Source organism: Naegleria fowleri, assembly GCF_008403515.1.
Source record: "Naegleria fowleri strain ATCC 30894 chromosome Unknown tig2, whole genome shotgun sequence".
NCBI lineage: Eukaryota > Heterolobosea > Eutetramitea > Acrasida > Naegleriidae > Naegleria > Naegleria fowleri.
Window position 1 is genome coordinate 211,383 of NW_025407934.1, and position 13,476 is coordinate 224,858.

General features: G+C 36.5%; 8 protein-coding genes across 8 annotated transcripts; 2 read left to right on the top strand and 6 right to left on the bottom strand.

The window, feature by feature from the left end:
* Nucleotides 1-408: 408 nt before the first annotated feature.
* On the bottom strand, nucleotides 409-1,017 carry FDP41_000364 (uncharacterized protein; the record flags this gene model as incomplete). Its single annotated transcript, XM_044706966.1, has 2 exons — nucleotides 409-525; nucleotides 868-1,017. The coding sequence occupies 2 exons, from the start codon at nucleotides 1,015-1,017 to the stop codon at nucleotides 409-411; spliced, it is 267 nt and encodes an 88-aa protein (XP_044569178.1).
* Nucleotides 1,018-1,187: 170 nt separating this feature from the next.
* On the bottom strand, nucleotides 1,188-3,053 carry FDP41_000365 (uncharacterized protein; the record flags this gene model as incomplete). The annotated part of the gene is made up of 1 exon (XM_044706977.1): nucleotides 1,188-3,053. One exon carries the CDS (start codon nucleotides 3,051-3,053, stop codon nucleotides 1,188-1,190), a length of 1,866 nt encoding a protein of 621 aa, XP_044569179.1.
* Nucleotides 3,054-3,421: 368 nt separating this feature from the next.
* Nucleotides 3,422-5,299, bottom strand: FDP41_000366 (uncharacterized protein; the record flags this gene model as incomplete). The annotated part of the gene is made up of 5 exons (XM_044706988.1): nucleotides 3,422-3,597; nucleotides 3,728-4,371; nucleotides 4,438-4,477; nucleotides 4,536-4,652; nucleotides 4,753-5,299. The coding sequence occupies 5 exons, from the start codon at nucleotides 5,297-5,299 to the stop codon at nucleotides 3,422-3,424; spliced, it is 1,524 nt and encodes a 507-aa protein (XP_044569180.1).
* A 759-nt stretch (nucleotides 5,300-6,058) lies between these two features.
* Nucleotides 6,059-7,090, top strand: FDP41_000367 (uncharacterized protein; the record flags this gene model as incomplete). Its single annotated transcript, XM_044706999.1, has 1 exon — nucleotides 6,059-7,090. The coding sequence occupies one exon, from the start codon at nucleotides 6,059-6,061 to the stop codon at nucleotides 7,088-7,090; it is 1,032 nt and encodes a 343-aa protein (XP_044569181.1).
* Nucleotides 7,091-7,342: 252 nt separating this feature from the next.
* FDP41_000368 (uncharacterized protein) lies at nucleotides 7,343-8,647 on the top strand (the record flags this gene model as incomplete). Its single annotated transcript, XM_044707010.1, has 1 exon — nucleotides 7,343-8,647. The coding sequence occupies one exon, from the start codon at nucleotides 7,343-7,345 to the stop codon at nucleotides 8,645-8,647; it is 1,305 nt and encodes a 434-aa protein (XP_044569182.1).
* A 61-nt stretch (nucleotides 8,648-8,708) lies between these two features.
* Nucleotides 8,709-10,373, bottom strand: FDP41_000369 (uncharacterized protein; the record flags this gene model as incomplete). Its single annotated transcript, XM_044707021.1, has 1 exon — nucleotides 8,709-10,373. One exon carries the CDS (start codon nucleotides 10,371-10,373, stop codon nucleotides 8,709-8,711), a length of 1,665 nt encoding a protein of 554 aa, XP_044569183.1.
* A 315-nt stretch (nucleotides 10,374-10,688) lies between these two features.
* FDP41_000370 (uncharacterized protein) lies at nucleotides 10,689-11,060 on the bottom strand (the record flags this gene model as incomplete). The annotated part of the gene is made up of 1 exon (XM_044707033.1): nucleotides 10,689-11,060. The coding sequence occupies one exon, from the start codon at nucleotides 11,058-11,060 to the stop codon at nucleotides 10,689-10,691; it is 372 nt and encodes a 123-aa protein (XP_044569184.1).
* Nucleotides 11,061-11,221: 161 nt separating this feature from the next.
* FDP41_000371 (uncharacterized protein) lies at nucleotides 11,222-12,655 on the bottom strand (the record flags this gene model as incomplete). The annotated part of the gene is made up of 1 exon (XM_044707044.1): nucleotides 11,222-12,655. One exon carries the CDS (start codon nucleotides 12,653-12,655, stop codon nucleotides 11,222-11,224), a length of 1,434 nt encoding a protein of 477 aa, XP_044569185.1.
* Between the last annotated feature and the right edge of the window lie 821 nt (nucleotides 12,656-13,476).

Sequence of the window (13,476 nt, forward strand, 5' to 3'; positions counted from 1 at the left end):
ACAAAATTGTGAATTTGAAAAATCTTTCAGGTACCAAATCCTTGTGAAAGAGAACCACAACAATTCTCTGAATGGTTGGTTTTGTATTTTTTAAAGGGATGAAAATGTATGAAGAAATGTCTTCAGGAACGTTTGCAATTTCAACCGCACCATCTAATCACCTTTTATGGGCTTCCTGGTTTGTATTGGGGCACTAATGCAGATGCACCTGCATGATGCACGTGGTTCATGTTTTGTACTTTTTGGTGATGACAAGGAATTTCTTCTGGTGAAATACATTTTCACCATTTTCGACCAACAACAAGCTTGATGATATACTAGACTGAGAAGAGTGGCAACATGATGAAAATAAAATCCAAAATAATATTATATTAATTTGTGTTTCGAACTATACAATGCTCATGATCATTAATGATGATGACTTGAAGTCTCACCAGATTTTGCTTTAGCAGCCTTCAAAAGCAAGTTTTGATTCTCTTCTCTCTTTTCATAAATCTTTTTTTCGACTCTCTTGTGCCATTCGGACTGTTATTTGGAAATGTTTCATGATGATGAATTATAATAAAATTAAAGAATGGCGTTTGTTGAAGAATGATGATGAACGAAAATTATAAATTCCAAACAATAAGCGGATGATGATTTAAATATTGTTGTTGTTGTTGAGTGAGTCCAAAACCATGTTGGTAAAGGGACGTCCAAAATCAAAAGCCATCATATCCGATATAAACCCACAACATCATCATCACGTTAGTTTTAATATATATTTTCATCAAAACACATTTCAGCAAAATAGCAACAACAACAACAACGGAAAAGACCATAAGATGATTCGTATCATGTGATGATTTAAAAAAACATTCATCATACCTCTTTGTAGTGATGTAAACACTCCACAAAATCCTCCAAATTTGTGCTACAATTCTTTGGTTGATCCGTATGGTACATACAGCTTCTGTAGTCCATCCAAAGATTGTAGCATCTTCCGTTCTTGGTTCTCACTCCATAACCGCTGGACATTTTTTCTTCTTTTTGAAAAACAAAATTCAAAAACAAAATCTTGTTGTTGTTGCTTCTGTCTTGTCTAAGTTCTTTATTGGAGAAGTGCATGAGGACAAATATCCATCTGTTTCACATGTAGCGAAAGGTGAAAAGGCCAAGTTGGTCAACATTGTTCTTGTAAATGAATTTCATCCGTAATAAAAGAAACCAATTGACAATAAAGCAATCAGTACAGAAAGAGGAGCCACGTACCACCGTAAAGAGGTTGTCACTTTTGAGCGTTTGTCATTATTATTATTATTTAGATGTTCTAAATTCAATTCTGAATTCAATTCTAAATTCAACATATACTTTCTCAGTTTCTTCAAAGATATTTCTGAAAGATCTTTAAACCGTTGTTTTTCCTTTAAAATATTTGTGGAAATGCTTAAATCGGTAAGTTGTAATGTTAAACATTCGCTGAAGGCAATAGATTTAAGGCCCTCTTCGGAATGCTCGTTGAAATCTAGACTCAGTGATGTCAATTTTTGCAAAATGTAGCTTTTCGAAATTGCATGGAGGCTAATGTCTGTAAGACCGTTGCTGGCTAAATCTAAATCAGTCAAGTGTGTCAGGAATGAACTATTTGCAATATAGGTGGCTCCATCATCTCCAATCTCATTGTGTCCTAAATGCAAAACTTTTAAATTTTTCATATACGGGCTATTCGCAATGTATTTGACCCCTTCTGGCTTAATCTTGTTCATATTTAAAAACAATTTCGTCAAGTTTTTCATGGTTTCACTGCAGGCGATCAGCTGAGCTGCTTCATCGCCAACATCATTTTCTGCTAAATCGAGCTTTTTCAACCTTAAATATTTGCTTTCTGTCAGTGCTCGAATGCCTTCAACCTGTATGTTGTTGCCTCCAATTGACAATTTGGTTAAGTTTTTCAAATGCTCGCTTTCACTAAGCAATTTTAGCCCTTCACTATTTATAGAGCAATACTCTACACTTAAACTCGCTAAATTTTGCATCAGATTGCTTGAAGCTAAATGTCGAATTCCCTCTACTTTCAAAGATGTTTCATCCAATTGTAGTTTCTTTAAACTTTTCATGTTTTCGCTACTGGCAATCAGTTTAATGCCTTCAGGTCCGATTTCGTTATATCCCAGATCAATATGTGTGAGATTTTTCATGTAAGGGCTATTAGTGAGCGCTTTAACCCCTTTATGTGTAACCTCTGTTTGATAGATATCGAGTGAGGTGAGATTTTTCAACCTTTCACATCTAACAAGTGTTGCCACTCCCTCATCTTCAAGATTGGCCAAATGCAAATCAAGTATAACTAAATTTTCAATTCGAGATGTTGGTGCTACAAGCTCTTGTATTCCTGCTTCATTCATGGAGACATCTCCTAAATGTAGTTCAGTAAGATTATGCAAGTTTTCACTTCGCAAAAGCATATTGACTCCGTCATTACCAAGCTGTCCATATCCCAGGTGAAGCGTTTTCAATTTTTTCAAATACTTGCTCTCTGCGATGGCCTTTATACTAGTTTCACTTGATTGATTTTCTTCCATGTTCAACGTTGTCAAATTTGAAAAGTATTTGTTATTCGCAATCGCAATAATATCATCCGCTGACAAATCGTTCCAATCTAATAACAACTCTTGAAGATTACTTAAATATTTGCTCGATGTGAGCAGCAATATAGATTCATGTTTGATCTGGCTATCGTACAGATCAAGAAAGGTTAAGTTCTTTATATTTGGACACGAAACCATGGAGGCCAAAGTATCCGGATCAAGCCTCTTTCCTGCCGAAAAATCCAAACTCAACGGAATTTCAAGTGATTTTGAATACCATTGTTTTGAAATGAGCATACACACTCGGAGGATTGTTTCGGAATCAATATATTGCAAAATATGAAAAACCATATCATCAACCAATTCGGCTGTACGAGTCGTTGGATGATCATCTACTCCGCATTTATGTTGTTCATCCTGATCATCCTTGACCATTGTTTGATCAGCAATTGAATTTGACATTTCCGTTTGCTTTTGTTGAGTCATTTTTTGTAAACAAGATTTTCGAAAGACAAAATCTGCAATATTCATCAATAACCTTTTGTTGGCTTAATGGTTGGAAACTTGGAGGACCACCCATTTGTTGTAATTCACTCCAAAACTTGAGGGAATGAACAGTTTCACACCAAACTTTTTGAGCTGCTCGCAACAATTATTGTCAAGTCTGCAAGAAAAATGTTCGAATGGTTTCCACAAGGGAGGAATTCAAAAACCTCATTGGAAAGGAAGGTGTGTGTATTGCTTACAAAAACCCTCAGATTGAAAATTTGAGAAAACCAGTCCTGATCATTTTCATCAGTGTTGTCCCTTGTCGTCAATTTCCATGTCAATCCATGATAACAGCGATCAATTTTTCATGAATGCTGTTTTAGAATTTTCACACGATTAGTCACCTGACCTTCCAAACTAACAAATGAAACATCCAATAAATCCTTGGAGAGTCTCACATACATGAAGCCTGATTCTTGTTGATAAGATTGAAGATAGGGATGATGGGGCACGACATCAAATCGAACAGCAGATCCAGCTCCTGAAATAAATTGATGTAAAGAATTGTCAGGTAATTTGAGATATTGCAAATTGTGATCGTGACCACTAAAATAGAGAGAAATTCCAGTTTTTTTTGAAAAAGGGCAAAAGTCGATCGACTAGATCATCACTGTCGCCGTGACTGCTTGCAGAATAGAGAGGATGATGACCAATTGCAATTCTCCAAAGTGGAACGTTTGTTGATGAGGAAGAAGGAGGAGAATCATTGGTACTGGCGTCAGGACCATTTTGTTGTTGACTCGTGGTCGTTTTCCTTCTTTCTGAATTAATAAAATAAGGGATTTGATCCGTTTTGCCATTTTCAATTTTTTCGTCCAACTCGTTCATTATGTTTTCCATAAATCCTAATTGAGCTCTCAAATTACTGGTCTTGTGAAGTGCATGTTGATTCATTTTGGGATGTGAATAATACCTCTGAATGAATGGATTGGTGTCAAGGAATAGAAATTGGACTCGAAAGTCGTGTTGTGTCATCTTTTTAGAGAGGTTAGACATGTGTGAATTCACAGATTGTTTCTTCTCGTCAGAATTTGTTGTGTCACTAGAGGCAGAATTTTTCGAGGCGAGTATTCTATGTTCTGGAAAATACATGACCTCTGTGAAATATTCAGATGGAATGTAAAGTCTCTTTGTAGATTTTTCATATTGAGTATATTCTACTTGAGCATACGGGTTGGATCTATAACAATGATTTCCCAGTACGCTCAGAAAGGGAAGTTTTGAAAGTGTTTCTTGATTGTAAACATCTTCAAAGCTATAAAATTGGAAATAACATGGTTAAGGCTAAGTAAAAAATTATTTTAGAAAAAATCATGCTAACCTTTCTTTAAACAAAATGTCGTCCACTGATTTAACTCCATCTATTGATGATAAATATTGTGATTCAAATAAAAGAGCAATTATTAAATAATTATTTACCTTGATAAAAATTATCACCAGTACTTATCACAAAATTGCATCCATAATTTTTACAATAATATTCCATTTGCTCAGCCACTTCAGATTGATTAAATAAACCCCTTCTTCCCCAATCACCTAATTTTCCACCGTTCATTTGTGTCACAATGATGTCCAATATTAAATTTCAATTGTCACAATTACGATTAATAATACTTTTTCATGACTAAAAACCCACCAATCACAACGAATTTCAAATATTTTTCATCGCTTTTTGTCGAATATTTCAAACGCCAATCATTTCTCTTATTCTCATTAAACATCATCAAAATTCCAATTTTCAATTGGTCAAACTCATCTTCCTGCAACACAAAAAACACAATGCTCAACAAAATTCCTAAAGAAACCATCAATAATACCAAACAAATAAAACACATGGAGAACCATGGCGAATGATTTGCAAATAATTTCCATCGATGTCTTTGCTCCCATAGAGACAGAAAATTTGCATCTTTTTTCTTTTCCTCCGATTGCTCTTCGTGATAATTTACAGGAAACGGCGAGTAAGATGATGATGAAAAACTCAAAGACGGTACTCCAATAGTATTTCCAAAATTCAAATTATAACTCTGAGTATTCATATTCGGAGTAGAATCTATCAAAGTTGATTGCTGATGAGAAAGGGGTGTCAGCCTCCGATACGTGTGATTCTGTTGAACAAGGCTTGTGCTGTTGCTACTGCTGCTAATACTGCCATGATTCGCCATTGAGTAGAAAGGAAACATTTTTTTTGGTCCGAAAAATGATGTTCAGAGTCGAGTCGTCTCGTTTTGAAATGGGTCATTTCGGGGATGAAATGCGCAATTTCAGAGGATAGAGGTTGGAGACATTGAATAGAAAAACACGTGTCTTTTTTTTCAAAGTCATTCAGATCCTCAAGTTTGAACAAGTTGAAAAACTTTATTGAATAAACATGTTAAATCCTGAGACACTCTCGAGAAACAAACGAAACGATAGATTCAGATTCTTCTATTTCATCAACATGAAGATTTAAATTGCCCTTTGACAGTGCTAGACAATGATTCCATCATCGGAGAACCTTTTCCAAAGAATTCCTTCCTCCTCCTCCTCCTCGTACGCACACTATCAAAGGGCCAATGACCAGACCTTTGTTCTTTTTCGACCTGCTCATTGTTGCTGTACGTTTCTTTCTTTTACTGTTCCAAGAGACGCTTCTTTTATTTAGCAAAATGGTGTTTGAATTTATAGTTTTTGGGAACGCGTGTGTGTGCGGTGAACCTCAAATGCTACTTTCACTTCGATCCTTTTGGAGATGCCAACTTCATGAAACGAAGAATTCATGTCAAAAGGACCATGTTCAAACCATGATCATCATGGTTATATACACCTTGGCTTCTCCATGTCCATCAATTTGGAATCGAACGGAAGAGGCTTTTGATTTCTTCTCCTTCTTTCTCTTTTGATTATATTTGGTTTGGAAAAAGGATCTCTTTGTAATCTTCTTCATTAAAAGTCTTTTAAAAATGTCTGAATTGAAAAGTCATTCCGAAAAGGTTCTCTCTTCAAGTGATGATGTTCGGATTGGAGAATTAATTTTCAATGCTGCTCCAATAATTCAACAACATGGATTGGAATACTTTATTTCTCAATACAAGGATGAAAAGATTGATATTGCACTGATTGGATTTCCCTTTGATGAAGGAGTGAAACGTAATGGTGGTCGAGTGGGAGCCAAGAAGGGACCTGAATCCTTCCGTAAGATGATCCGACGTGCTGGTACTGTCATCAATAGGGAGATGGGTACTGATTGCTCACATTTGAAAATTGTTGATCTCGGAGATGTTCATCTCGAGGAGGATGATGATGAAACCAATTTAGAGAAGGCTCATGAATTATTAGAAGAATTTGTTTACAAGGCTTTGCATCAATTAAAGGTGGGCGCAGTGTTTGTTTTGGGTGGAGGAAATGATCAGAGTTATCCCAATGCAAAGGCTTTGCTGCGACATGTGAGACAATTCCATTCGGTTGGAGTGGTCAATTTGGATGCTCATTTGGACGTGCGAGATTTAAAGAATGGTAAACATCATTCGGGATCACCTTTCCGAAGACTATTGGAAACACCTGGATTTAAGGGTCAACATTTTGTAGAATTTGCAGCTCAGGGTTCTCAATGTTCACAAATTCATGCCAATTATGTGTTGGAGAAGGGAGGCAAAATCTATTGGCTTTCCAAAGATGTCGAGTCGGCAGGAGCCATGAATGCATTTCGACAAGTGGTTGAGAAGGATTTTGAGAATACAGAACAAATCTTTGTTAGTTTTGATTTGGACAGTATTTCAATGGCCTACGTCACAGGTGTTTCATGTCCATCTCCACTTGGATTGAGTGCACAAAATGCATTGGATATTTGTTTTTATGCAGGATCTCAACAAAAAGTTCAACTATTTGATCTCAGTGAATATAATCCAATCATTGAGGAATATAACACAGGAAAAATGGTTGCAGCAATGTTTGTACATTTCTGTATGGGTTACTCATTAAGAAATAAGCAATGAATATAGGGTGACATTCATGTCATGATGAATGAAACTAATAATTTGCATGTGAACGTTGTACATGAAAGTTCTAATTTGCCTTTGAGTGATGTGTCGTACTCGAGTATTTATATATAAAATCATTTGTGATTGAATGTTTTATTTCCCAGTTTTTATATATCCACAACCATGAACAATGCATAGAGGCACCAAAGAAAGAAAAAGGAAACTTTCAAAAATGGAAGTTCTCAATTAAAAAACCAACACGAAAAAATGGCTGAAAGTGTGCATGAGTCAACTCCTTCCCGAAACAACTATGTCCAAGTCATCAACAATACAACAAATCAAGCATTACCAACATCCTCATCCCCATCATCATCATTAACGAAACTAATAATTTTCCAAGCTCTTCCGAAGTTAATTTTACAAAACAATATTATTATAAAGTGGTTGAATGATTTGATGTTAAGAAAATTATCATCACCAGGCAAAAAAGATGATGATAATGAATATCCGAGTTATTTTGATTCATCGTCTTCTTCAATTTCAGAACGAAAAGCGAAACACACATCCCGAAATTATTATTCTTTTGCTCATCACATTGAAGAAACTACAAAATCTGAACGATTTGAAATTCATACAATGCCCTATTATAGAACCTTGTTGAGGCTTAATCATTTACTGATGAATGATCCATTTTCTTATTTTATGGTTCTTTGTGGAGGACTGATTGCGTCAATAATTCCCATCCTCGTTGTTGTATATATTTTGCTAAATTTGGTCATTTATTGGGGACAAATTGGTATACTAGGGCTATTTTTTCAATTATCTTTGATGTGCATACTAGTATTGTTAAGTGGAGTACCTATTCAGTGTTTAGTAATTCTCTTTAAGAAATATCCATCTCCATTGCATTTTCTGTACCATGTGCTTAGCTTGAGGAAAAACAAATTTGAAGTGACAACATCTCTTCTGACCACAACTCCATTCTCTTCTCAATCCACTCCCCTTTATTATTATTCCACTGAAATTTTAACAGTCACCCCTAACAAAGGAATTCAACTTGAAAAAATTGAAATGGATATTTCTACCATGGATGACAACAAGTCCAAACCACAAAAAGCTAATATTGTTAATTTATTACTTTATTTATTGATCTATCACTTGAATGAAGAAAACAATCAAGCACAACAACATGAAACCATTCTCGTTGATAGTAAGCAAGTCTCTCGACAATTTATATCCATTGATGACATTCAAATGATTGTCATTCGTGAAGGAATTATGGAAGGCAAATCCAGTGGAGGCACCAGTGCTGTGAATGCTCACGACCAAGGAGGAGTTGTTGGAAGCGGAAATGTTGGATCGAACTCTGCTGCAAATGCTGTGGTGGATCCAGTGTCCATTCTTTTGCAAGGTAGTTGTGAAATGGAAACAAAAATAAGGAAAACCCAAGATTTGGCAATTATCATGAAAACCATTCACAGCAGAGAACAAATTCCTTTTGAAACCATACGGCCGAAAAATATGCATTTGAAACTTATTTACAAGAAAGTTCGATCTTTATTGCAGAAGTAATACGTTTTACCGAAGAATTAATGTCATAGCATGTCTGCCTGACAGTCAACAATTAGTTGTTTTATTGTGTCATGCTGACAACATAGGAAACAAAATAAATCCGTGTCACAATTAGTAAAAACATGGCCAAAGGTCTTCGAATGAACAGCTTTATGGCATCTTTCCACCGGATGGTGTCCTCTGCTTTTTGCCGTCTTTCTCTCAACTTGATGGAGCACTCACTAAACGTGTTGTTATTCGTCACTATATAGGATCGAACAATATCAAATAATTCAATGGAGGAAATCAAAAGGCATCCATGAATGATTAGAAATCGTACCATTTTCAAAATTTCGTGGTTGATATACTTTTGAAGTGACGAATTTCCAAGCCATAGAGAAAATGCAAGAACAGACACAATGTCCAAGACACATATGAAAAATCTTGTGGAGAGAATATCATCGGAAAGATCAATTAATGAATTCCACCAGGCGTTGTGACACAAAATTTCAAACCTCATCTGGAATTGCTCTTTCACATTATTCTTCTCGCATAACTCTCTTACCACTTGTTTCAATTGAGCCCTCATCAATAGATGGTAATAGTATATAAAATATGCTCTGGCCATTCGAAAATGTTTCAACAATGCAATTCCGTGCATGTGAAGTGTTGAAATAAGTTTTGAAATATCCTTGTTCTCGTAGTGGTTGTTATGATTTGCAGTTGATATGAGATTACATTGCTCTTCGATTCGAAACAAGTCCAAAGAGCCATAATATAGCCAATAGAACCACGAAAAGAGAGGAAAGTGTCCAATGCTCCAGCACAAGGTTAAAGTAACTCCAAGTGTCACCGAAAATAAAAATAACAAAATAATAGATTCAAGAAGTTGATCATACATAATCCATTGAAATACAATGATTGTCAATAAGGTCAGTAAATGAAGAGAAAAGAGAGTTTTGATCAGTCCATCTTGAATAATCAAATTTTGATTTGATATTCCCCATGCTAATTCTCGTTCAAAGGTAATTTCATTCTGTTGAAAATCAATCACACTATACGTAAGTTGTTGAAATAAATTGTACATGTTAGATTTGTCTGATGTCTTGCTAGTGACAGTCGTAGAAGAAGGGTGACGATAGAATTCTTGAGAGGCTTTTTCTACGATTAGATCCAAACAGTTAGAAAATAAATTATAATACAGAATTTTGTAACTATTCTTCTTTTCGACAATCAAATGATCCAATGCATGATAAGAATCATGGTATTCTTGTTTGTCATCTGATGCAACATCAGCTGCAGGCACTTCCAAAGTGACAGGTTGCACTGAAGCATCAGATTCTACCACCAAATTGGGAACTACTTGTCTATATTTTCGAGTGACAAGACACCACTTTCTGAATTCCAAGCTATTCTTAAACAAGACTTGAATCAATAACTTGTTTCTCAAATAATTGATACTCTCATCACACAATAACATTCTGTGAAAATAGACTTGTTCAAAATTCAACTTTTCCAATACAAGACATCGAAAACGTTTGCAGCAAGTAGACACGGCCATGACAGTAGGAATGTCATTCACCAAGAAATCCATCACACAACACATCTCATCATCTGCTAATTGTTGAACATTAAATACTCTCATCGTCGACCTCGTGAGGCCAGTGTGCCGTGTGTCCATCGTATGGACCCCATATTTTTCTTGTTGTGGTTGATCATATTTCATACTCCGGGTTGATTCATCCATTTCTTGATCATTCATTGGAAATCTATTGATCAAGAAGGGTTGAACTACTACTTGTTGTTGTTGTTGTTGAATAGGTTGTTGGGGTGTTGTTGTTGAATGTTAAATATGGGTGGTTGTGTTGGTTCCTCGAGTGATGAAGGGTCTTTTAATATTTTTTGGTGATCGGAGATTAATTTCACTAGCTAGTGCGAGAAAGCCTTTTTAAGCCCAACTCATTAAAAGACTTTGTTGGGTCCCATCGTAGGACATACTTCTGTCCTATTTGAAAACCCCATGATGATGATGAGGCCTAAGCGAAAACAAGCGAGAAGCAAATTAATAGGAAAATGAAGAGGAAGAGTCGGAAGAAGAAGAAGAAGGATTCGATACGAGTTTGTGGGTGGATCTCTGACCGACATTCAATTTAAACACTCGGTTGCATTCGCTGCATTCTAGGATCCATACAACCTGAAAGGTCTGATTCCGAGTCATTATGGTGCTGCAACTGGTGTGTTCGGAATTGATAATGGGAGTGAAGGTTCCCAAATCGACTCCACACCAAGGACATGAAACAATGCCTTCTTCAATGTAAAAGTGAACCATCATTTGTGAATTTGGTGAGGATGATGATGATGGCAATGATGATGACGATTGCACATTGCTGCCATTGCTTGGTTTTGAAATGTTGGCAAGATAGGAAGCATGCATTTTTGTTTAAGACAAAGAAATTGAAAATATTCGGCAAGCTCATATGACAAGATCTACTGAATTGAATTTTCGTCACACTTTCATGATATTGAAACAAAACTACAATTCAAATTTCAAAACTTAAATAGTATTATTTTGTTAAATCATCATTATTAATTACATTATTGTCCACTCAGGAAAGGAATTTCCAATTCATCTTGTTGACGACTGAACATTTCAAAGTATTGATAAATGATACCGACAGCCAAGAGAATACCAGTACCACTACCAATGGCACCCAAGAAGTCAGCAATGACAGTGAGGGCTCCAATGCACATACCACCGAAGGCAGCAGCAATTGGAATGTACTTCTCCAAAGTCTTAATCATTTCCTTTGGTTGGTCTCTGTGACCGACGAGAATCAATCCTTGTTCCTTGAGTTGATCAGCAACGTGCTTTGGAGAAGCACCACTGACGTGAATCCAGAGTTTAGAGAACAAAGCACAAGAACCTAACATGAAAGCAATGTATAAAAGAGCATGGATTGGATCCATCAACATTTCGTTCAAGTTTGCTGGTGGAGAAATGTAATAAATCAAACCACCAACTGGAACAGCTTGACCATATTGTGGTGTTTCCCATCTACCGAGCAAAGCAATGAGAATATTGTCTCCAAATCTCTTGTACAACACTTGAGAGAAGAGGAAAAGTTGAGAGACCAAAGCAGTTTGCAAGATGATTGGCATGTTGCTTGTGTAGAACAAACGAATTGGATAGGTTCCTGCATTACCCTTTTGTCTTGATGATCTCAATGGCAACTCAACACGGAAACCTTGGAAGTAAATGACAATCAAAAAGACCAAAATTGTTGCCAACAAGTTGGTAATGTTTGGAAGATTTGGTCTATAGAAAGCTTCCTTCAAAGCTCTAACCTTATCACTACGAGTAATCAATAATTGGAAAAGAGCAATGATAGCACCTTCAAATTCAACTCCTCTACCAGTATTGATTGTTGATGGTGAGAAGCTCTTCCAAATGATAGTTTCGCAAATGTTTGTAGCAATGAACAAGGAGATACCAGAACCTAATCCGTAGCCCTTTTGCAACAATTCGTCCAACAACAAACAAACAATACCAGCAACGAACAATTGCAAGACAATGAGAAGAGCTGTAACAAGACCAAGTTCTCTCACATCTCCGTACATTCCTGATGAAACATAAGCCACAGCTTCAATGATGGTCATGATAAGACCAAAGAACTTTTGAGCACCATCGAGTAAGACCTTATCTTCTTCGCTATTCTGATTCACATCAATCAAACCTGCACCACTGAGAAGCTGTATAATCAATCCAGCAGTGATGACTGGAGAAATACCAAGTTCCATGAGTGTACCTCTGTTTGAAGCTAAAATCACACGCATCCAATACAAAGGATCGCTAGATGAAGCATTACGAATTCCGTATACAGGGATCTGACAACAGACCAAATAAATAAAGAGAGCAACAGCCGTCCATAAGACCTTCTCTTGGAATTTTACAGTCTTTGCAGGCTTGGCAACTTCTGGCAAGATTGCCATGGCTGGACGGAGCAAGTCCAAGAATCTAGTTTTGCCCATTTTTTTTATGAGTTGTTGTTGTAAAGTGAATGGCTGGGACTCGAGTCAAAATCTTTGATGTGCTGGCAGTGGTGTTCGTCGAGAGAGTGTGTGTCAGTCACCTCTCTGCTTGACGTAGTGCATAAATGAAATGTGGATCAAAGTGAGTCACTTCATGGCAGGTGTCTTTAGATGAATTTCAGGTGAAAACCTGAATCATTTATTAGGGCAGAGTGATGAAAGTGTAATGTGGGGATCTCGTGGTTGTTCTTGATCGCGATGATTCTTTGGATTCAAAGATCTTGAAACATGTTGTTCATCATCTTGTTCTAGAAACACTTTTACAACGAAAAAAACATCACATGCAAATTCACGTCAAGAATCAAACAGGCAAGCTCATCATGTTTGAACTTGAGATGAGCGATACCATTGAAACACTCAAACAACTCATTCAAGAATCGGAAGGTTTACCTCTCGCTCAACAACGACTCGCTTTCAAAGGCAAGTTGTTACAAAATGACAAAACTCTCTCCGATTATCAAATTGTCAAAGACTCGATCGTGTATATTGTTATTTGTACTTTGAGATGATTTTGTTCTGAATATTGGTGGTGGTGCTGGCAGAATTGAATAATATTTCAGAAAATACAAAAAATTGAAAGCAATTCTTGAATTGAATAACAACAACAACTCAGAGAGACCAATGCTGAGAAGATGCACATGGATCGGATCGGATTTGTGGGTCCGCACTAGTGCTAGTGGTCACTCCTCTAGAATTCTGCTGACTGTCATTCCACAGCACACTCCGAATGGCTTTGACGTTTCATCCTCTTTGCTTTGTTA